The 22,496-nt window shown below is 39.5% G+C and overlaps 3 protein-coding genes and 1 long non-coding RNA gene across 9 annotated transcripts; 2 read left to right on the forward strand and 2 right to left on the reverse strand.

Moving 5' to 3' along the window:
* Window positions 1–2,024: 2,024 nt before the first annotated feature.
* Window positions 2,025–8,170, forward strand: LOC131793600 (uncharacterized). The gene is made up of 2 exons (XM_066168608.1): window positions 2,025–2,150; window positions 4,241–8,170. Exon 2 carries the CDS (start codon window positions 4,312–4,314, stop codon window positions 7,753–7,755), a length of 3,444 nt encoding a protein of 1,147 aa, XP_066024705.1. The 5' UTR covers window positions 2,025–2,150; window positions 4,241–4,311; the 3' UTR covers window positions 7,756–8,170.
* Window positions 8,171–8,278: 108 nt separating this feature from the next.
* LOC131792488 (uncharacterized) lies at window positions 8,279–12,072 on the reverse strand. The gene is made up of 5 exons (XM_059109862.2): window positions 11,940–12,072; window positions 10,920–11,683; window positions 10,124–10,526; window positions 9,019–9,627; window positions 8,279–8,661 (listed from the first exon to the last, which is right to left on the reverse strand). The coding sequence occupies exons 1-5, from the start codon at window positions 12,070–12,072 to the stop codon at window positions 8,279–8,281; spliced, it is 2,292 nt and encodes a 763-aa protein (XP_058965845.2).
* A 1,250-nt stretch (window positions 12,073–13,322) lies between these two features.
* LOC131793517 (uncharacterized) lies at window positions 13,323–22,208 on the reverse strand. Of its 6 annotated transcripts, none has more exons than XM_059110946.2 (3): window positions 22,112–22,208; window positions 16,622–16,847; window positions 13,323–15,386 (listed from the first exon to the last, which is right to left on the reverse strand). In XM_059110946.2, exons 2-3 carry the CDS (start codon window positions 16,797–16,799, stop codon window positions 14,059–14,061), a joined length of 1,506 nt encoding a protein of 501 aa, XP_058966929.2. In that variant the 5' UTR covers window positions 16,800–16,847; window positions 22,112–22,208; the 3' UTR covers window positions 13,323–14,058. The 6 variants fall into 6 exon arrangements, with proteins under 6 accessions (XP_058966929.2, XP_058966919.2, XP_058966924.2 ...); XM_059110936.2 differs by lacking the exon at window positions 22,112–22,208 and adding an exon at window positions 21,543–22,073; XM_059110941.2 differs by lacking the exon at window positions 22,112–22,208 and adding an exon at window positions 17,006–17,693.
* On the forward strand, window positions 13,753–16,794 carry LOC136281706 (uncharacterized). The gene is made up of 3 exons (XR_010717911.1): window positions 13,753–13,886; window positions 14,005–16,118; window positions 16,658–16,794. It is a non-coding gene; the product is annotated as an uncharacterized lncRNA (long non-coding RNA).
* Window positions 22,209–22,496: the final 288 nt, after the last annotated feature.

Genomic DNA, 22,496 nt, shown 5'->3' on the forward strand with positions numbered 1-22,496 from the left:
TTCCTAGTACATAGCACCGCGCACAACGGCGACTCAAACATATATTTGAATGATATTCCTCATTCCAATTTTAAACTAAAAAGTACATTTAATGCATTCAGCGTCCGAAGTTAAAATCTCATCTTTATGGTGTTATTGAATTTACCTAATTAGCGTGATCAGCCTGAATTTTAATATAACGTTGTATAAAAGATCGGTTTTACTTTAAAAAATGCTATAGCGTTAAATGGACACCTAAATAAAAAAGAATCGATGAAAGATGAACAGCGGGAAAGAACTAGACAAAGTATAAGATACGTGCTTGAATAACATGTAATGCAAGATTTTAGCCAGAGGGCTTCAGCGAAGACGACGACGACGACGAATCGACTACTTCCTACATCGGATCACGTCTCAACTAGTGTATATATATATATATACCGTTAGAAATAATTCAAAAGGAGGAGAGGATGGTGAAGATTAATTCCCCCACCCGGGGGGGGGGGGAATTAACCTTCACCAAAAAATATTATTATATTACCATTGACCTTCCCCAAAAAATAATCAGAATACAAAACAAATTCGTGGATCGAACTTCAAGACTGTTTCAACAGAAAAAACAATCACATCGAAAATTTATGCATTCAACATGTTTAAATGCATCCAGCCTGAGAACAACCAATTCTTTCCCCTCCCCAACGTTACTTCCCCCCTCCCCAACGCTACTTCCCCCCCCCCCCCCACCACTGGTACAGTCTTGACTCATTTAGAAAGCAAATAAACTGTGTAATAACTTCCCTTTCCGCTTACAATTGAAATAGAGATATCTGTAAATATCATGCATGATCACGAACTGTATGACCGCCGCTTTTATGTCATATAAATTTTGTTTAGTTGGTTACGTTCTTCAAATCTGTGGATCAGAAACCGAAACAAGCTCTTCCGGGATTCACGAGCTTACGTTTTATATACAGTAAATATCATTATGAGTATGTTGCAGAAAGCTAAACGAAAGTTTTATTTCAGTTTTGTTTTGCCACTAATTTCGTTGTCGATCACTATCAGTGAAGCTAAAAATCAGTGCACGAGGTTATTAGGTCTTCGAGACAAATTTCACCTCGGATACATGAGGCTTTCCATGAGCATTTATGGTTTCTCTCTCGGTTTCCCAAATTTGGTTCGAGCCTCTTTCCATGATCATGACTTGAGCGGAAGGCAGAAAAGAAAAACCTTGTGGTTACTTAGGGTGAACATTGCTATTTTAATATGATATATTCGAATGAATACGAGATAAAAATGATTGTTTTTAAGATATTATGCATTTCTTTTTATCGCATATGACATCCGCGTTGATGTTTCGGGGAATCTTTGATTTCTGCGAATTGCAGAAAAAAAGAAGTAATTCCCTCCACGAAAATTTATCGCTTGTACTTTCTCACTAACTTTACCTGCCAAACTACGTGCAAACTACACGTGGTTTAAATATTAAAATTAAAAAATTGAAATAAAGCCATATAGTCAGACGAAACAATATTCCTTTTTTTGTTGTTTTTGTTACATGATTTGTTTCTATCCATTGCTACTGAATTGGCAGATTTTTTAAACCGAAAAGCATTATAATGAGGCTAGGCTAAGCGTACCAAGATAAGCAAGGTCTCTTAAGGAAATTGTATCCCCAGAAATCTTGCATTGTAGGTGGCCCTTGTGACAGATCATGTAAGTAGCACGTTCTCAGGAAATACAAGTCGATAGTAGAATCAACGAATGTATATTCTCGTGCCAAGTGTCAACCATAATATTGCTTGGATCATAGATTGTTTTAAAAAAGATTAAGATTAATTCGAGGGCGCAACGATTTCGCAAATCTCATTACTGTCCATAAATCGCAGAAATAAGCCATGACCTCGGCAATACACAAACGTTTGAAAAAAAACTTGACCGAAGTAAACAGCTGGCTTCGTATCCGTGTTTTTTTTAAATCAAAGAAGACAAATATAATGTTCGTTTCAGCTGGTACCAGGATGTGATATTCACGTCGACTACTGGTTGAAAACAAGAGCAATTAAACTGATTCAGTGCGAACGGAAGACGCAGCCGGCAAAATACGTAATAAATCAGTTTCCTGGAACGGTTTTTATATTCTAACAAAGAAAATGGCAGTGAGGAACGAGGTGAGTGTAAAATAGCGCGTTTGGTGTCTCCGGCTAAAGCGGTACCCAATAATTATTTTTACGACGTATAGACAGTATTGGGAAGAGTAAAGGTAGTTTCACTCAGGAGGAATGTGACGGTTTTTAATTCACTGACGACGCGAAAGCGCAAGCGAGAAAAAGGGTCGCAATCGTTACTTCGCGATATTAGCACGCGTGTTTTCTTACACGCTACTTTCGATACTTGCGTCAGCTTTTACAAGCTTTGAGATAATGGGAAGTCGTGCAGTCGAAGCGCGATGCTCATCCGCTTTCCATTCACTATCGGCGATTCTGAGCAAAGGAAACAATGAATCAAACTGTCCATCGATGGCCAATGCCTGAACTTTTTCGCTTGCTTCATTTCTTATCGCGTGTTCATAGGCTAAACAATTGATTTAGTGACCTTTCTAGGAAGGGGAATCCTGCATTCCAGATTTTATACAAGAAATCGTTCGTTAAAATTCTTTTTGGCTAGTAGTTTCTTGGGAAATCAGTGAAGGAAAAGCTTTTAGCCTCCAGAACATGAGGTTTGAGTTGTCACGTAATCCTCTCCGCCCCAGAAAGTTTGAATAATGAAATGCTTCAAGATTACCGGAAATGTTAATACAGCGGTATACCTTCCAATGCACATCCGCATGAAGTAACGTAGGAAGGACACTATCAGCTTCATAACGAACCTTAAAAATCGCTATACTACCAAGACCTGATAGCCAACTCGTTCAACACGAGGCCAGGTTTAAAAGCAATTTTTACTGATCAGTTTATTAATTTGAACTTGAGTCGACTAGAATGAGAAAGTCTTTGTTTATTGAACCAGACTCTGGACTTGTAATTACCGTTGTAATGATTTGATTAAGCGCCCGGGGTGCTTATTTACTTTTGGAACCTCAAGGGAGGGCCCCTGTTCGAAACAGGGCGCTTATTTCGTTTTTGAGGAACAGCAGAATGTGAAACAAGGCTTTAATGGTTAGTTGGCTGAGGATCAAAAAGACAGAAAAACAGACTTGTTGTCCCTAGATCCTTCCTTGCTATAACGATTGGCACAAGTTATCGTCGCAAAATTTTAAGACGAGATCTTTCGCTTGAATGAACTGTGGATAGTTGGGAAACTGAGACGAAGACCACTTTTTGTCGTGAAGCTTTAAGTAAGCAATGAAAGGAAGATGGAACACGGTTGATCTCACTGTACATGTACTCTAAAAGTGCTATTACTGAAACAGAATAGAGGCGTTTATTGGAATGAGGAAGCTTACTCAATAGGGGCGCTTATTAACAAAAACAAATTACAAATCAACTTGTTGGAAAACACAAGAATTTTTCCATTAGTTTTGGTTCAATGAAAATCACAGAGCTTGGTTTATTTTGATTTTTAAATGGTTCCAAATTCTCTATTATTGTCACTTTGTCGGGCATTGTGGCGCATTTTGCGGGCTAAAATAGAGATTTTGGCGGGCTAAAATGTATTCTAGCCCGCACGCACGCTTGCATGGGTGTTCAGACTGTTTGTACGCATGTTGTCCTTTTTTTCAGTCGTAATTCTCTCAATGCCCTCCAAACTGATAATAATAGTGTATTATTCATACAGTTTATGTTTGGGGGGATAAGTATGTTTTAGACCCTTCTCAGAATCATGTTAATCCTCGCCTAGCGGCTTAGGCTAAAATGACATTGAGTCGGGCCCAAAACATATTTATGCTCGCGAACAGACTCTATGTTTCATTCCCGGCTGAGTCGTGGAAATTCTGTCTAACAGCGACTTTTGCCTCTCCTCTGAAGTCAAACTTGTAGCAATGCTCCTGGTCACTTAACCCTTCCACTTGCTCAAATTAAAATGATTAATGAGGAGAATCTTCTTACGGTCATACGACACTGTCAATAAGAGAGGTTAACAAAATTTTTTAACTGCATGGGCAATTGTAACCTCGATGCCACACCAGATTCTAGGAATTGGTCAACAAGGAAGTGATGATTACATTTTGGGAGAAGTCGCCCTTAAATCTTGGCAGTGCAAGGGGTTTGCATGTTGTTGTTGTCTTTTTTTTTTAAACATTATTTTGTATTTTTTGTAGGTTTGATGCCTAACTCTTTCAAACTTCCGTGAGAAAGATAGGCTTTTGAATGAAACCATTGACTCTGGCGCATGGAAATGCAACCACTCCCAAAGGAAGAGAAACATCCGTTTCCAAGTCCTAAGCGGACAAACGAAGGGCCTTTCCTCATGTGCGCCTTGAAAAAAGAAAATTCCCCTATAAAAGAAATTTTTCACAATTTATCCAGTTCATTTGATCCACCTGTCAAAAGGTCTTTGACTGACAGCGAACACGATATGGCTCCGTATCATTTGAAACGTTTCAAACAGACTGAGGAAGATTTAGCGTCCTTGGAAAATGGTGGTAGTATTTCACCCTCAAATAAAGCGAGTTTGCAGCAGATTGTCAGTGAAGTGGCTTGTTCGCTCGAAAGGAATAACTCTGTGCCATCCGCGTCGTTTCGGAGAAAGAAAACATTTGCCTGTGGAGCCTCCAATGCGACATTACGTTCCGTTGGTATTATGGATTTAAAGCGACAAGAGAATGTCTTTGAAAGTTCGTCTCGAGTAGCTGTGAACGCAGCCCAGGAAAATCTGGATGCTTTACCATCTTCAGCCAATGGCCAAGTTAAAGCAGCTCTTCCAGTTTTTAGAACACTGAATTGTCGCAGCTCCAGCACAAATAAAGGTGTTGCAATTGATCATGAATTCTTTCCTAAACTTGTCGGGGTACACTCAATTCAAACATCATCGGCGTTTTCACCCCAGAAAGGAGAAAATACCCATTTTGACCATGATTATGGTTCACCGCTGACCAATGAACTTTTAAAAAAGGAAACTGCAGACGACTGGAACTTTGGAACTCTAAATTACGACAGCGAGACGGAGGGTGACATAGTGAGTCCTGTTTCACCCAAAGCATTTCCCCTGCCACGATCTAATCAAAGCCTATCATCTGATGACTCCATGGTTCGTAGAGACTCCAAATGTCATACGCAGGACAGGCTAAGAGCATTACCCATAATTCCTCTTGTTCTTACTACAAGCATCTCTTCAGATGTTTCCACAAGTCCTTTGATGGATGCAAATCACTCAAGTCGACGTGAAAAGGCGACGTTGCCACGAAAAACTTCCAAGTCAGTCGCTGAAATACCTACCGCTAAAAGTCTTTTATCCAGCTCACAGGAAAATCGTAATGCTTCTCTGCTCGCACAAACTCGTCACTATTCAAGAAAAAGAGAGATTGCGAAAAATACAGAAACATCCTCGGCACCCTCTCTTGTCAGCTCGACATTGATGTATTCAAATAAGAAGCTGAATCCCCGTGAGTCTCCCACAAATATCAAATCTGTCAATAAGCAAGAAGCTGTTGACATCCATCGAATGGCTGCCAGCAGCCCGCCGCATAAACGTCACTGTCGTTCAAGTTCACCTTCCAAGAAGCCGTACGACCTCTTGTTCAATTTTAAAAAACCAAATGGTAGGAGTGATTTGTTTCTCGTTGTGAAAGATAAAGTGTTTGCGGTGGAACATTTTGACTACGAAGGAAGGTCATACTTGATTCATACCAACCATAAAGGGAAGAGAGCCATTCTTGCTAAACTTCCAGAAGCTGAAAGACTTAAGTTACAGATTAATGACAGAGGAGCTATCAGACATGAGCAGCAGACGGATCAACCTGCGACCCTACAGCATCCTGCTAAGACCTCTCTTTCTGTAGCAGCGCTACAGGATAGCCTCTATCACGGAGACGCGACAGATACAGTTTCTTCTATTTCCAGTCGCCAGCTGGATTCAGACACGATTTACAGAGTAATGAGAGAAGAGAACATGCAGGAAAGAGCAAAATCGCTGAATGAAAATGGTGAAATTTTATCCAGAGGTGCACTGGTCCGGAATGGTGGTCAGATGAAAAGCCATTGTCATCCCTCGACGATGTCTTTGCAAAATAAAAGGCTACTACTAAAGCAAGTGCTAAATGGCATAAGGAAAGAGATATCTAATCACAAGGACACTGTGTTCGTTGGAAAGCACAGTCTTCCACAGGAATCTACCGATACACTAGCAAACGATCGAGGTATTTATGTTTTCAGTACCACACACTCCACTCCCAGATGTGCCTCCACTTTGTCTGGAAGAGAAAGAAACCTACAAAGCATCGTAAATCCAAACAATTTGGATAGATATCAAGAATTTGATACACTTTACCATCAACAGCAATACTTAAATACTGAAGTGGAGAGCTCAGCCAGGAAAATTCATGCAGTTGGCATTGGGCAGCAAAATTTCCTTGAGAATCAACCTGCGAAAGAAGCCACTAACGAAAGGTTCGCTCGTGGAAACACTATGCCACCTTGTGAGCGTGGGACATTGCACCGAAACGATTCGATAAATTTTATCGCTCACCGATATGACTCAAACGAGCATGCCTTGTCAACATCTGGCTCCGTGAACAAGCCATCTGAAGATACAAAACAGATTTTCAGCCTGAGCAAGACAAGCGCAAACGACGTGATCAACGTCGCCAAAACTGGTGCTTCCGGTCGCATGTACATCTACGAGAAGCCGCCACGTAATAGGCAATTTCGACAGCTTAGTAAACTTTTGTTAGGAGACAGCCATGGAAAATGCAGCACTAGTGCAGCACCCCCGGCTGGAAATAGAGCTGTGGAAAGTTCCAGAGTCACACAAGCTTCAACTCCTTCCGAACCAGTACCAGTTCTTTTGAGAATTCCTAATGAAGTGCCGGATCACAATGCCAAGTTTTTTAGGAAAAGACCAAGCCCAGACACCATTATCCAGCAGCGTGCCGTTTTAGCCGACACCTGTCATTCACTCAGGCAGGAATGTTATAATTCGAAGACCATACAGCAACTCCTGAATGGACGAAATGAGGCATTACGGATGCATTCAAATCAAATAAGACAAGGTGAAAATGGACTCTTTCAGTCTTGCGTTGCTGCTTCAACCGACTTCCTACAAAGCAGGGAGTGTCCATGTTACAATACCAGTGCTGCTGGTGAGAAAAATGTTTTAGTTCACACAGTATCGGAGGGAGCCACTCGAAAGACCCAACAGCCACTTGAATGGCAACCTAGGCGTGCCCACATCAGTTTTCAGCAAAGATACCTTGAGGATGCACTAAATCGAGGTATCACAGACGTCGCTGATTCATGGGAAGTTGCTACACCATTGGACGCCGAGAGAAATACAGCAGGCGACAACGTCTGGGAAGGAATGGAACTACGTGGCAACTATCAGAAGACTTGCGTCAGTAATGGAGCAGTACCAAAAAGTCCTATGGGAATGTCCAAGCCCTACAATTGCAACGGAGATAATTTCGAGAAAACTGAGGATCCCATTCAAAAAAATTCTCAAAATGAACTCACACTTCGAGAACAACTAGAGAAAGAAAGTCCAACCACTAGCAGACAAACAGTGAAAGAAAGGGGCAAATCGAAGAAAAAACATTCATGCCGCCCTGAGTCAAAGGTGGAGAGAAACTTGTCTCACGTTCCCGGTACGGCTCACGTTATTGTCATTGAAGATGACTGAGAGATCAACTTTTTTGGACAAAAATCTCTTGAAAGGGTATATATTTAAAACTTAAGAGTTCAAACGTTAAGGTTAATTGTAAAATTAAATTTTCAAGGCCCTTACAGACTTTTCATGCCTAAAAACAAACATAACGCGCTCGAAGTAAATAGAGTAACTTAATCATGCTGAAAAAGTTTTAGCTGAGAAGAGAATAACTTCGAACTGTGGTACAATGTTTGTAACTGTTTTTTATTCTGACATTTTAAACGATCTAAGTCTATGATTTAACATATTACAAAGATAGATGAGTAAATCTTTGTTTCTGTCTTATTTTTAAACTTCTTTACAATAAAATTGTATGGAAAGTACATAGAACATAATTTAAAATGTGGTCACACGTGCAGTTGCGAATTGAACATTGAAACCCTGCTATAGTGATTGGAAAATGTGAATATTAAAGTAGTATTTATTGGTAAAACGTAATGTATTATGGTTACTCTTTGGAAAAAGTAAGGTAACACAGATGCGGATATAGGATTCTTTATCTGAATTTGATCTCCGCCAGATTTAAAAGCCTTTCTCTCTTTCGCGCCAGATTTCGAATTCGCGCCTCGCGGATTTGCAAACTTTGTATCAAGTCGATGTCTTCTTGTCTTCCACTTGGATTATAGATTCTGGGACTTGTAAACCCTTGCTTTTCTTCGTCTTGTAAAATTCTTTCGAGCGAGAACCCTTGATTTTCTTGTGGTTTTGCATCGTCCTTTTCCTCTCTTTGGTCGAGTTGCGGGTAGTTAATCCCTGCACAAAATTTACATTCTGACACTTGTGAGTATTCAGGTTTCTTTTCGCCCGTTTCATGGTATTCATGAGTGCTCTCGGTAGTGAATTGTTTTTCTTTTCTGTTTTCCAATGACACTTGACAACCTGTTAGGAAAAAGTAAACTGACAATTACATTCAACGGGTCCTTTGGCTAATCATACTGAGCCGTTTTGTAACGCGGACTTCGAGGCCGCATCTCAAGATGAAAGCACTCAGTATTGTGACAGAATTCACTGGAAATATTGCCGCAAATCAGGCAACATAGACCTCTTAAAACAAAGCTCATTCCTTTTTTTTAATTTGCAAGTAAATAAGCCTCATTACCCTTGATGGTATACATGAGAATTTGGAGACCAACATATAGTAAAGGGCCAAAAAGACTTATATTTGTATTTACTCAAATAATTGCAACTGGAAGGCCCCCCACATATAAAAAGGGTCAATACCTTCCCCAAAATTACCTTTGCCAGGTCCTTCATCTCCTTGACTTTCCTCTTTTGCGTCATTTGCCTGATTATGCACTGCGTAATCCAAAGGCGGATCTGATGGTTCCATTTTGACGCTTGCGTAACCTTCATCTTTGCAATGTTTGCATTGCGTGAAATCAGGGTAACATAAAACAAATTCTCTCCTGGCTAATATGGCACAATCGTCAGTTGGTGTCACATTATTTTCTTCGACTCCAGATTGCGTGACACTTCGAACATTACATGTTACTTCTTCAGTGTTGGTATTGATCCTAGCCACTAATTTCTGGCCTGATAATGACAGAACTTTCATCTTTGCCCCGCCGTTCTCTGCTTGATCAGCGTCAGACAAGGAGGCAGACCTTTTCTTGCAAGGAGATGAAAGATCTAATCCAACTTCGAATGGAAGTCGTAGAAATGACTCATTTCCTACATTCGATTTTATCAAAGTCAAGCTTCCACGACCCTTTCGACGATAGTCATTTTTCATCTGGATGTCATAATTGTAGGATGTTTTAGGTCTGTACTCGTCCTCAATTTTGGTTGCATTGGTGAGCTCTCCGCTATTTTGTTTGTAATTGCAGTGTTCCTTGGTATCCCCGTCTAAGGAGAAAAAATTTTTAATTACCTTCCTTGGGTTTTCAAGATCGTCTTTAACACGAATTATATGTAATTCGTTGTTGTTATTTTGGCTCTTGTTTTGGCGCTCAGAGAATATATAAATCATTCTCTGCAGTAGGTTGCTTGCTAGGTTACGTTGCAAAAATAGCATTACATTCTGGGGCAGATAATTAAAAGTAACCCTTAAAACGCTTTAAGATCATCAGTTAAAAGAGATTTTAGTTCCAGACTGGTATGAACAGCCACCTTGGGGGTCAGAAGAAAGTGGCCGTTACAGAGAGGTAGCCTAAGAGGGAGGTAAATTTTAGTATGATATTTATCTCTTTAAAGGGCTGAAAATATCTGTAATTAATAAATCCTCAATGTTTCTCAATGAATAGGTCACAATATCAAATAGATCAAAAAGAAAGAAAACAAAAGATCACGATGTTCAGCTGAAAGATGTGAACAAATGAAAACGAATAAGATAGAAGCTTACCAATATTCACGATAACTTGATCAGTTACCAGTTTACCATCAGTTGCGCTAATTACAATTGAGCTTGCGTTCATATTTTTGTTGTTCTCCTGTGCAATTTCCTTGCTGTTATCCACTTTCTTATGAAGGCAACTAGCGCCAGTTTTCTGTTGACTTTTGCCTTGCTCAGCTTTGTTATTCCTCATACCTTCGATGAGAGATTTGACTTTTTTCCGTAAACCAACTATAGCTTTCAGCATTCGTTTCTTCCTGAAGTCGGACTCCGCCCTATCAAGTCGACTTTTGATAAACCGGATTCTTCTGACCAAGTCACGCACATTTTCTCGGGCATTGTCCTTTTGCAAATGATTTTGAAGTCTCTTTTCTTTAGTAGCTGGACGAACGGCGATAGAACCATAGCTATTCTGGAAATAAAAAAAAAACTTAGACGGTTTCTTAAAAAAAAAAAAAAAAAAAGCTAAAGCTTTAGACGTTTACAAATCTTTTACACAAATACAAAATATTGGTTGCGTTTAGAATTATGACCATAGCCAGGAGCCCATTAATAAGCTCCTGTCGTAACTTGCCTCGCTTCCATAAGAAATATGTTGTTCTTTCTCATTTGCCGGAACACCAAATATGAATATTTCCGGTATCTTAGAAATTGTAACGGACAAACGGACCAAAGGATTCCTAAGTGGCTATGAACTGCTATGTCAGGTTCACGTGGCATCCAACACAATCTAAATGACTGCTAAACTCATCTCACATCAAAAAAAAATTAAAAACAAAAACCAAACCTCGCATGAAAAACTTGCCATGTTATCTTTTTGTGGACGTGTACTTTCTTTGAGACCTATGCTTGTTCCCGATGATTGGAACTTTACACTCCCTTCGAATTGTTTGTTAGTCACGTTTCCAACGCCTGATTGTGAAAGTTTTTTGTCATCGCGTCTCACACCGATAAAGCTGCTCTGCGCTTTGAAAATCCCCTGCTTATCATCATCAAGCGCGCAAAACTTCATATGTAATTTTGGTTTAGCGCAGTCCAAAACATCCCGTTGGCTCGCTTCGCGACTTCTACTACGGCTATTAGGTGAACCTTCTTGGATAAAGTCAATTGGTTTTTCTCTTGAATTCTTTTTGTATTTCAAGTTGGCTTCTACTTTCGTGGACACATAAAGATCTGTCGATCTACAATGCTCTCTTTGTTTCTGTGTTTGGCGTTCATCTTGAAGTAGAGTTAAGGTTGTCGTTTCCTCTGTAGAAGGCGTGTTTTCCTTCGCTCCCCCCATATGTCCTTTTTTCACAGGGTGTGTGGTGTCAGTAGGAGGTCCCAGACGCTCAGTACGAGTCGGGTCACAGTTGAATACAGATGCACCCGTTATCACCTCAATATCGTTGAATGCAGTTTTATTCGTTCTCATCTGTAACTCATCTCTTACCACCACAGACGTACCAGCTTGGGTATTGCATTCCGGCCAACACACTGATACAATCCTTGGAAAGTTGATATAGTCGAAAGCAATCCCAGCATTAAATGTCACCGCAGAGGGCTGAAGTGGAGCGAAAGGATGAAGGTCTGCCATGACAAAGATATGGAATAAAAACATAAAACTTCCACAATGGAGGCAGTAAAGAATACTGGTGCTGCATTTGAAATGTCATAGGCTCAAGTTTTACCAATATTTATAACTTTAAAATTAAGATGCACACAGAAAAGTAAATAAAATGTATTGACATTTTTATGAAAGTGAGGAAGAGCCACACATGCACTGCGGGTTCGTTTTGAGACATCGGCTTGACCAGAGGAAATATAGGAATATGTTATGACTTACCAGTGGTTGCTCTGTGAAGGCAGTTGAAGCTAGCTATTGGCAAGCCTATCTGACTCGTCACAGACTCCGGCTGAGAAGCGCCGCTGGAACATTTCCTTTCAGAGTCATACGCAGTGAAAGCAGCAGGCTTCATACCAGCCTGATTTCTTTCCTGGTGAGCAAAACATTAGTTTCTGATACTAAATTGGAAAAGATACCCATATCAGTACAGAAGAATTCTAAATACTCAGGACCACGACACGCCGAGGGTTAAATTTTCATGGATAATCTTGACCGCGAGGTTGAACCCTTCGAATGAGACATAGAGACCTATAGACGCGCTCCCCTTTATTTCTCAGACTACTGAATTTTACAGCACATCAGATTTACGTGATGAAAATGAAATGCCACTTCATCGAGATAAATGACATTCCCATTGAAAATAGAGTCCACAATTAACAACGTACCTTAATGTGTGTTTCTTGTCCATCTACTTTATGTCTTTCTCTCTTAAAACAAACCGTTATCGCGCATGACGTACACAATCTTGCATACGAAAAAAGCGTAAAATAAACGGACCCAGCGCGCGCATCTTAACTACATAAGACGACTGGTAGGGTATTTATAAGTTAAGCAACAATCAGTTGAGGCATGTTTTTAAAATTTTGGGAAAATTTTTTGGTTATATCCCTCAAAACATATCCCTATGTTTTCTCATTGCTCTATGCTGTACCAATAAACAAAATGTCCACCCCTGGTATTGTATGCTGTGATCATCAGTACAAGTAATCGCACTGATTTGAAGTGTGATTCGGAATAAACGTGCATGAGCAATAAATTACGAGTGCTAATTCATTCCAAACTGGACGACGAAAATCGTGTGATTTATTATTAACAGTATATATATATATGCATCGAAATTTTGAGACAGTTGTTCCTGATTATTCAAAAGCAAAACGCACGAATCGCGTGTAAAATCATTTATTTAAAGCCTGTAAGTATCATTGTATCGTCAGGAAAGGAACAGGTTTTGTAAAAGGGAAATGGGATGAAAGATTTGGAAGCGAATTGTTGAAAGTAGGTGCAAACTTGTTATACTTGACGGCACGAACTCTTCGAGGTGGGAGCGAATTTCTAAGGGGCAAAATTTTAATGGGAAAAAATCTCCAAAAGTTGTAAGCGTGTGTTCATCGAAATACGATGCGCGCGGACAGGTCAGAGAGTACCGGAAAGAGACGTAAGCTTTCCCCGAGGTGTAGGCGTAGATTTTACGTACAGGTCAATTGCTTTACAAAAAATTCAACGCCCGCATTTGAAAAAACGTGGTATCCGGAGAAACTCCCCCTGCTACGCTTCAATGCGTACACCCACGTCACCAGCGTGCACAATGAGAAGAATACACTCTCACGCAACAACACGAATTTAATTACCATGTAACGATAAAGCTTAGTTTGAGGTAACAGCCAGATTACTATATAAATGGTTGTTCAACTAATGGATATTTGCTGTGCTAATGTATGTATATGATTCGTTAGCTACTACTTCTAGCTCTGGCCACGGTTGTTCGAAGCACGGATAAGGCTATTTACCGGATGAATCTCTATCCGGTGAATACCGCAGTACGTTTTGTTAACACTTATCTGCTGGATAGTGGTTTACCCGTTGAACAGCCTTATCCGGTCTTTAGAAACTGGACCCTTTATTTGCGCGCGCAAATCACGTAGCTCGGAAGTTATTACTTTATTTATAGACTGATCAAAAGGGCCGGATAGGAAAATATTTGGCTCACGGTCATTACGTTTGGACCGAGCGCAGTGATAACCAAGAGCGCTATTAATACTTTCCCGTTCGGCCCGACCACGCTCATTCAATATGCAATTTATCATATGACCAGTCAGCCACGAAGTGTTAGAAATTTCGAAAATTCTGTTCCAACCTAAATAGGACATACTCGCATACAAAACAATGGTGAGTACTGGACAAAAATTATATACATGGTTAAAACTTTTCCTTTTTTTCCTTCGAGTCAGAACAAGAAGCTTGTTTCATCAAGAAATAATTGTGACTAATTTTCTCTTTTGTTTAGGCTCTATGCCTCTCATCCTGACGTGATCCAGGTTTCTTTTACGATGGAAACGTTCTATGCTTTTAAAGACGATGCAACTTTGGCTGTGGGTGAGGAGAGTACGCTGACAAGTTTGGGTAAACAATCGTAATCCAGAGCATAACTACCATGAAGAGAGGATTTGTTATCTTTCAGTAACTTTCGCTGCACAGGCTTGGTTGTTTTGATGACTGCGTCGACATTTTTGCACTTTTTGGGAATCACCTTCTCCGCGCGTAAAACTTGTGATTTGACTGGAACATCATCGGTGGAAATAGTCGATGATAGTTCACCTTTAGCATCTCCAGTTTTGTGGTGGTGGTTGCCGTCAAAATTAATGGGAGTGGATTTTTCTCCAATGCGCTGGTCACCATGAACAGTTTCTTCTGCCATCCCAGAAAGACTAGATATTTCGAGAGCTTCACTCTTCTTCAGGCTTACTTCTTCGCCGAAACTGCCGAGAAATGGCAGAGAATCTGTCAGAAAGCTTTCTAAAGTGTCATTCAAATCTATGGTTTTATTTGATGTCTTTTGTACTTGGTGGGTTGCATCCTTGCCAACTCGTTGCTTCTTGTGTGTTCCTTGATGTAGGTTGTCATATTCTGAAAAATTGCTGGATTTTCTCTTCAAAGATGAATTCAGTTCTGAAGACATAGCATACGTACCAGTAGAATTAAAGGGTTCAGTAGATCTAGTTTGGAATTTCTCAGCGCGTTTCGATGTAGTCAGAGCTGATGGGTTATCCTCATAGCTTTGGTCTCCGCATAGATACCGTTCACTTATCTTTCTCCGTAACTCTGCTGCCTTAAATTGCTGGTTTAAGCCATGATTGCCACGGTCAGGAGCGTCATCTGAATGGTTACCTTTCGTACAGCGGAGAGAAGGAACAGTGCGTTTGAAGAGAGATTGCTTCTTGTCACATGCATTTTCTTTCGATATGGTTTGAAGTTGTTTGCCGTTTTCTAGGACAGAAGCAGCGTACTTTGGACGAGGATAACTGTATGCCCGTGCGTCGGCGGTGTTTTTCCCACCGACAGCTCCCACTGTATTCCTTTGAGGCTTCGAAACAATTTCTACTGTACTTTGTTGCGGCCTAACACAAGTTCTGTCACCAAGAACCGTAGGATCACAGCATGGATGCGGAGTTCTTTCACTTCGGCACGGTAATTCTTTGACAGTCCGACGGACGCAGCAAGAAGGCTCCCTTTGTTGATAGGTAACAGTCCTCTTGTCGCATGAATGTAAAAAGTGGCGAAAGTGACTTGTCCAATATGCGTACTCTTCTTTGGTCAAGTGTGGTCGGAGAAAAAAAGCTGAGTCAGCTGAAGTTTGATGGATCGCTGATCTCATTTGAGAACTTGTCGCTAAAATTATCAAAATTAAAATAAAAATTATTCCTCGACTTTATTAGTTATTACGCTAAAACGAGTTCAATTTCCCGTTTCATTATGCCCTGAAGCGAGTTCACTCTCTGATCGTGATTTGAGCACGTTTGTTTCCGAGAGCTTTGGCGGGTCTCGATGGGGTAAACCGATGGCCGTAAACCGGCTAAAACATTTAGCCGTTAAGCGTAAAAATTGGCAAACCTTAACCCATAGTCGTAAGAAAAGGTAACTGAAAAAAAAAATTCTTATTTCAACAATGGAATGTTATTTATCGTAAGCCGTAAGATGGCAAACATTTTAACCGTTAGCCATGAATGAAAGCCATCACCCCATTGCGACCCTCTTAATCGTTCTTTCTGAATATATTTTCTAACATTCCGTGAGGGTTCGAGTTGAAGAGGTGACATGTAGTAAGAACAATTCTGTTCAAAGATAAATGGTGTTTCAATGGCAAGAAGTACCTTCACAGTTACTGAACTTCTTTGTACGGCTTGTATTTTCGAATGCACTTCCTCACCTCTTACGTAACATGGTGAAATTATGCCTTCTAAGTTACAAAAATCATGACACAATACAATTTCAGTTCGAGGATATATAATGATGTTTTTGACCCCACTCAGAGTCATTTAAGCCCGAGCCGCTGCGTTTTTGCAACTTACCACAGTCCGAAGAGAAATATCTCGAAGCAGTGCCACAAACTGTCTGTTTTAGGTTGGTTTGTTAATTGTTACTATGTATAGTTTTATCCTGTCCTGTAAAGGATCTTGGTTACTTCCATTAGGTTTTTTTTTATATTTTCACAGAAATGAGCAGTTTGCGTCATGTACTGTCATGAAACATTCAATTTGTCAAATAAGTTACTGTCTCCAACATTATGTCGCAGTTATAATGGTTGTTTGACGACATTTAATCGAAAACTTGATTGAAGTCATTTGTCGTATAAAACGCGCTCAGTTGAGAGCATAAATAATGAGTCGGTATGACGTCAAACGTTAAAGTTGTTTTCTTCTTCACGGCTGGTTCTCACAATTCCCAAGTCAAGTTCTCGCAAGAAAATTACCTTAGAACCTGCCAACGGTTTTGTTACTAGAGGGTAAACTCGAAATCGTAAGATTTTCGATTCCTATGAAGTCAAGGTTTACAACAAACCACAGTAAGTTCTAAGTGAACCTAACATTAGCATGATAAGGAAATCAGCACGTGAAACTACTCACGATTAAGACTTCCTGTTATGTTTTTCCTGCCACTAGCCATGTGCTCGGATGCGTGGCTGAAACCACTACAAGCATAACGGCATGCGCTGAAGGGTTTGGACTTCTGCTGAGACGTACTACAATAATGAAGGAGATGCGCATCACAGCTACAACGACAGGATTGAGAAAACGGATTCATTTCGTTCAGGAAGGAGACACGCTTGTGTTCACAGTTCTTGCAGATAAACTGAAAGAAAACACAGTTGTGCACATGTAATTAGCAAATCAAAGTATCTGCAAACAGTGCCATCGGGACACGTTAAGTATTAATTTCCGATTTGAGGTAATTGCACGTTTGATGAAAATGTAAACAAAGCGCTAAATTGCTGTAGATCTGAAATTTACCTATCTTTGGGCTTGCTGCAAAATTAGCAACCTTTCCCGCAGAAAGTCATGTCGAATAATCCGCCTACCGTAGCAAGCTCGTGCTTTTAGCCTGAACAATTGCGTAATGTGCTCTACGAACCATAAAGATACAATATCTTATATATCAACTCTAATGGAACAACAATCTACAACAAATATCCGTTTTGATTCGAAACGGAAGCTTTTCCGTTTCAAAAAAAGATCGGTTTACTCAAGTCTTTCTCTAAATTCGGCTTTCGCCCGTCTACATGTATTAACTAATAGGCTGACACAGACTACCGATTGATCATGTAAGGAATGGTCTAATTTGATATCAATTGTCTCACCAGCGGTAGTGCATAGATATAGCATCCAATCGCAAAATCTAAATTGACTGGAGGTATCAAAGCAGAATGTTTTTTGTTGTATTGACATCAGCCAGAGACAGCCACTTTAAGTCCTTGTCTATGATGGCTGCTAATTTACGTAATTTCAGTAGACATTTATTTTCGTCCTTTTGGAAAAAGGTCGTTTTCAAAAGCTTCTCTTTTCGGTGAAGAACGTCCTTGAACGTTATGCTTTCAGTGATCGTTTTCTTTGGATACGGGTGGACCGTAAACTTTTACCGAAAAACGAAATAAAAAAAAGGCGTTATCGAAAAAAAATCAGTCATATAAAAAGCACATTATGTTTTAAATTTATCTATATGAATATTGGCATGTCTAATATTGGTGTACCCCAGTAACCGCATTTATAGATGCCGTGGATACATATGACCTTGCTTCCAAGCTCTCTCGAACAGTTCTTTCCATATTCCATTTATTAAAATTCTCCCAAACGAAACCGGGAAAAAATATAGAAATTCATTAAAATTGTAGAGCGAAAGTTGACGAGATTTTAAAAGTTCAAGAAGTTTGTTGAGTGGCTATGATTTGTGAGTACATGACAAGAATAAATTAAATATTAGACACCGATGCACCTTGAACAAAAGGAAAAGGAAAAGGAAATACCGGAGATCAAGTGTGTAATTACCGAGCAGCCAGACGAAGAGCTTATTGTAATGATGAAATAATTTGGATGCATAACTGAAGACTGCATGTCGATCGGAAACGTAAGCCCTCCTTGCAAGAAAGACTGATTACTCAGAAAAACCGCAGGCCGCAGAAAGAGACACAAGCACAGGGAGGCTGAAAAAGAGAAGAAGATTTGCTCCGTTCTGCATCGACGTCACTGCAAATTTGAAATTTTTGTGATGGCTGTTCATATTGATCGTCTGTTGATCATTCATTCACTTGCTTGACGGCAACTTAACAAATTATTGTTGCTGTAAGGTGCAGAAAACTTATAAACTCCATAATGACTCAAACTTTCGTGCATGGTCTCTTTGTTGGAATTGTTAAAGAAGTGTGTCTCGAATATAGCTTGTAAGTCACCGCCGCCGCATACTATGAACATAACCAGGCTATTTTTAGTTGTATTAAGAGCATCTCAGAACATTTCAGTTAACTTTCAGTTTCTGATGTTTGCGCGCTTTGCCGACCTAACAACTGATAAATATCCTTCCACTGTCAGCTTTTGGCCCTTTTCACACTGTTCACAAAAACAAATGTTCAGATAAAAGGTTCAGAGAGCAGAGAACAGAGAAGGGCTAACGCACGAAACGTCGGCCTTTAAACTCTTTAAGGTAGCCAATTTACGTTTTCAACTCAGTTGATGACACTAAATTACCCCGTTAAAAGCTAATCTTATATTAAACGTACTGCTCTCAGGCACACTCGCTTTACAGCTATAAGATATGTTCATCACTTCAGCGCAACTATGCAAACAACAAAAGTAGCAAATTAAGTTAGTTAATTATAAATACAGTAAGAGAGGTAATTTTTTTTCCGTACACGAGTAATGTGCCTGCTATTCCTAGGTTTGTATTTTCAATGAAACTATCACAATTAACAATATCACATGCTCACTTGACGTGCAATGAATGAGCAGCACTGAGTTAATGTACATTTACTCATGATATCGGGCTTTAAGATTAGACAAAAAAAAACAACAACAGAGTAAACGATTCTAATCGTCGCTCAGTTTTATAAACACCGCCGGTAGGCCTATTGAAATCACTTTCTCTTCCTTTATACTATCGGAAGTGGAGGTGTTGTCTTGAACCTACAAAGTAAGCCTTCTTTTCATAATTTGTTGGAGGCATATCTCAGTTACATCAGTCCTTTTGATTACTTTTCAGCGGTACAGGTGGTTACTTTCACTTTGTAAGATACCGCTTCCGTCGACATTGGCAATTTTCCTACAACTACAAAAAATTTTACTAAAACTGACAGAGTCCATTTCAACAGGAAGACAAAAACACAGTTGTTAGCTCACTTGACAGGGTTTTTAAGGGGATGTTTAGCTTTCCGTAAAAAATGTTTTGTCTTAATTCACGCGTTTGAACACAGGAAGTTAAGACGTTTTTGTATGTAAATGGAATCCGACAGCCGGACATGTTTTCGAAATTTTTTGCAATTTGAGATTTTATTTCAAGGACAATTTGACAGTTACATTTTAAGCAGAACTAGACAACTGCTCGATCGGATTTCCTTGAAAACCGAAAGTCAAATACTTCTGGCATCCACATCCTGAAATGTCTCTCTCGAATTGGTCGTGACAAGTTAAAGGACCTTAGTAATGCAAGAATCCTTAGGATTACATATAATGACTTCTTCCTGTTTAAGCTGACAATGTCTCGATCACTGCACCAGTGGCTAATTTCGCGGAAAAGGTCACAGTTAAAGAACAGTTTTGCTTGTCGCAAATGAAATAACTCGAAATTTCATGGTCCACCAAAATCTTGTACAATGGTTCGTAACAAACATAATAAATCTATATTTTTTCAAATAACCTTTGATTTTCTTATCTGAGCAATTTTTGTATCATTACTGAAATAAAAAAAATTACCTAGAAACTTTACCTAACACAAGAATGACTAACACGCTATTATAAAAGACAATCAAGGCTTTACGTCGTCTTGAGTGTGGAACAAAATTACGTCACTTCTTATTGTTGTGTCTGTTTCCAACCCGACCGTCAAAATCAAAATACAATTGAAAATATTTTCATTGTTACGGTTTTCTCCTTGTTAATCAGTAGAAATCGTTCCCTGTAAAAATAAACTCTTTTTTCTATTCATATGAAATGATCGCTCTGAGCTGTTTTTATCAACATAGCTTCGTCTTCATCCCCGCATTGTCTTTAAGATGAGCTTTTATCACATCCGAATTTTGAGAAGATAGTGTTTCAAACAACAGTTTCAAAGTAACAGATCTTCTTTAGAAACTCTCTACGGTGTCCTGTTTATATCATAAACTCAGCTGATAGAACCAAATTATCTTGTAACAAATTTTCGTTTCGTTGCCCGACAGAAATTGCCGGTTCTGGTGTATTTTGTGAGTTGTAAGGGTTGACTGAGATCCATCACTTTCCGGATGTTTGTTTCACATTGTTTTCTGGGAGAAAGGTTCCAGCAGCGGAGAAAGTACAGACAATAGCAAGACCTGTGCTAGCAGTTAGATCGACCGAGCATATAAGAAAGAGCATGGTAAATTCAATGGTGTAATTTAGTTTGATCAACTGAGTTGATAACGTAAATTGCCATGGTAAAGAGTTTCAAAGCTGACGTTTCGAGCGTTTCGAGCGTTAGCCTTCTTCAGAGCGAATGACGGTATAGACACTAGAAGACCTGAAGACCTGTGAAAACCTGAAAAGGACCATTCGCTCAGACAACGGGCTAATGCTCGAAACGTCAGCTTCGAAACTCTTTACGGTGGCTAATTTACGTTATCGACTCAGTTGATAATACTAAATTACCTTGTTACACTCTCCCAGCGACGAAGCGCCACAGTTTCTTTAGAAACTTACCCTTTTATTCATGGTAAATTCAGTGATGCACTGTTGACTTACTCTTGCTTGGTATTTAATAAGAAATTGTTTCCAGAAAGGAAAAACTCGTGAGGCGTATCATCAACAATGTTTCTAAATCTTTTGCCTCAAGGTTTAATCAATGTTCTTATCTTTAGCCACATGGTGATTTAGATAACTTAGGAGTAAACTACAGATAGCAGCTAAACAAAAGCAGCTAAACATAAGACGTCTTCACTCATGACCGCATGATCAGCGCTTCTTAGTGTCCACTTTTCTCGAACGTTTGCCGGATTTTCACTGTCGCATAATATTAGGTGCGTTGACCGCAAACGTCGCCTGCTTTCAGCTGCGGCAGTTCGTGCCGGCGCTAAAAAGTAAATATTTGTAGGGTGTAGTTCTCACCATTTCCCATTTCTGTAAACTTTTTTCTTTATCTCAGTGACTTGAGTGACTTAATGTGCACAAAGTAAACGAGTAAAGGGCTTTGAAGAGGGCGGAGTAACTATTTCCGCAGACTCAGGACCGTGTCTACATTTTGTTTTGTCTCGTATTGTAAAATGCGTTAAATCACAGGACAGTAGAAATCTAGCAATGAACGGTTTTGAAAAGATAGGAATGTACATACCTTACGAGATGATTAAACATAGACAATCGATCAGCATGGCTTTGGCAGCGTCTGTTACTTAAGTCTGACATACAATGGAGTGTCCTTCACTGAAACGAACTTAAAAACCTAATTCCAACTGAAAAATGATCCCCGGTGTGAAACTTTCTCGTTAGGCACCAAATAAGGTATGTTTTCGTCTTCCGGCGTGGTTCAAACTTTTAAATCTCTTTTTCTTGCACTTTCTAAAGCATTGTGAACCAATTTTTAAACTATTATCTCTCTTAAATGTATGCGATGTCGAAAGACAAATCGAGTGATTACTTCCCTCTCTGAGAGTAGTCGATAATATAACAAGTTGGAAGGAAAAAAAAAGCCGAATACTGTAAGCGTCGTTCACTAAATTGCGCTTTTGAAAAGAAGCTTACGTTTGCTTTAGTATTGCTGTCGTTATCGGCATACATTTTCGTTCTAAAATGCCTTGTCTATCTCACACTGAGCGAGAAAAAATTAAACCCAATTCGCTCAACAAGGGGTTGATCCACATATACAAAAACAAAACATTACAATTTGAATACAAGAAAACTTACCAAACTCTGAGCTGTTACTTTTTTCTCAGAACCTCACTAAAGAAATGCGATTATCTGTATGTGGAATATCATTTTGTCCGCGTGCAAGTTAGTAATGTACTATTTATGTACCAGGTTATCCGGTGACAGTTTTTCCGTGTTCCAAACACAGGAAGTCCAAAAATTTATCAGTTAAACAACAAGGAAATATTTTGTGGGGTAATTGTCATATATCAAGACACTAACACATTTCTTGGCCTTCGCTTTATCAAAAAATTTTTGAAAAAAATGAGAAGATAAATAAACTGAAACCATAGGCCATGTTCCTGTATTTGATAGATCCGCAAAGCATACAAACGTCACGTGCTTTTACTGTAAGTACTTGGTACTGGAAGTACTTAGTTGA

Source organism: Pocillopora verrucosa, chromosome 6 (assembly GCF_036669915.1).
Source record: "Pocillopora verrucosa isolate sample1 chromosome 6, ASM3666991v2, whole genome shotgun sequence".
Taxonomy (NCBI): domain Eukaryota; kingdom Metazoa; phylum Cnidaria; class Anthozoa; order Scleractinia; family Pocilloporidae; genus Pocillopora; species Pocillopora verrucosa.

Coding starts and splice junctions, on each gene's coding strand:
- LOC131793517 (XM_059110946.2), bottom strand. CDS start 16,799: ATGAATCCGTTTTCTCAATCCTGTCGTTGTAGCTGTGATGCGCATCTC. Junction 15,387..16,621: donor CATAACAGGAAGTCTTAATC/GTGAGTAGTTTC, acceptor TGATAATTTTAG/CGACAAGTTCTCAAATGAGA.
- LOC131793600 (XM_066168608.1), top strand. CDS start 4,312: ATGGAAATGCAACCACTCCCAAAGGAAGAGAAACATCCGTTTCCAAGT.
- LOC131792488 (XM_059109862.2), bottom strand. CDS start 12,072: ATGAAGCCTGCTGCTTTCACTGCGTATGACTCTGAAAGGAAATGTTCC. Junction 11,684..11,939: donor CCTTCACAGAGCAACCACTG/GTAAGTCATAAC, acceptor TTGTCATGGCAG/ACCTTCATCCTTTCGCTCCA. Junction 8,662..9,018: donor AGATGAAGGACCTGGCAAAG/GTAATTTTGGGG, acceptor TTTTCCTAACAG/GTTGTCAAGTGTCATTGGAA.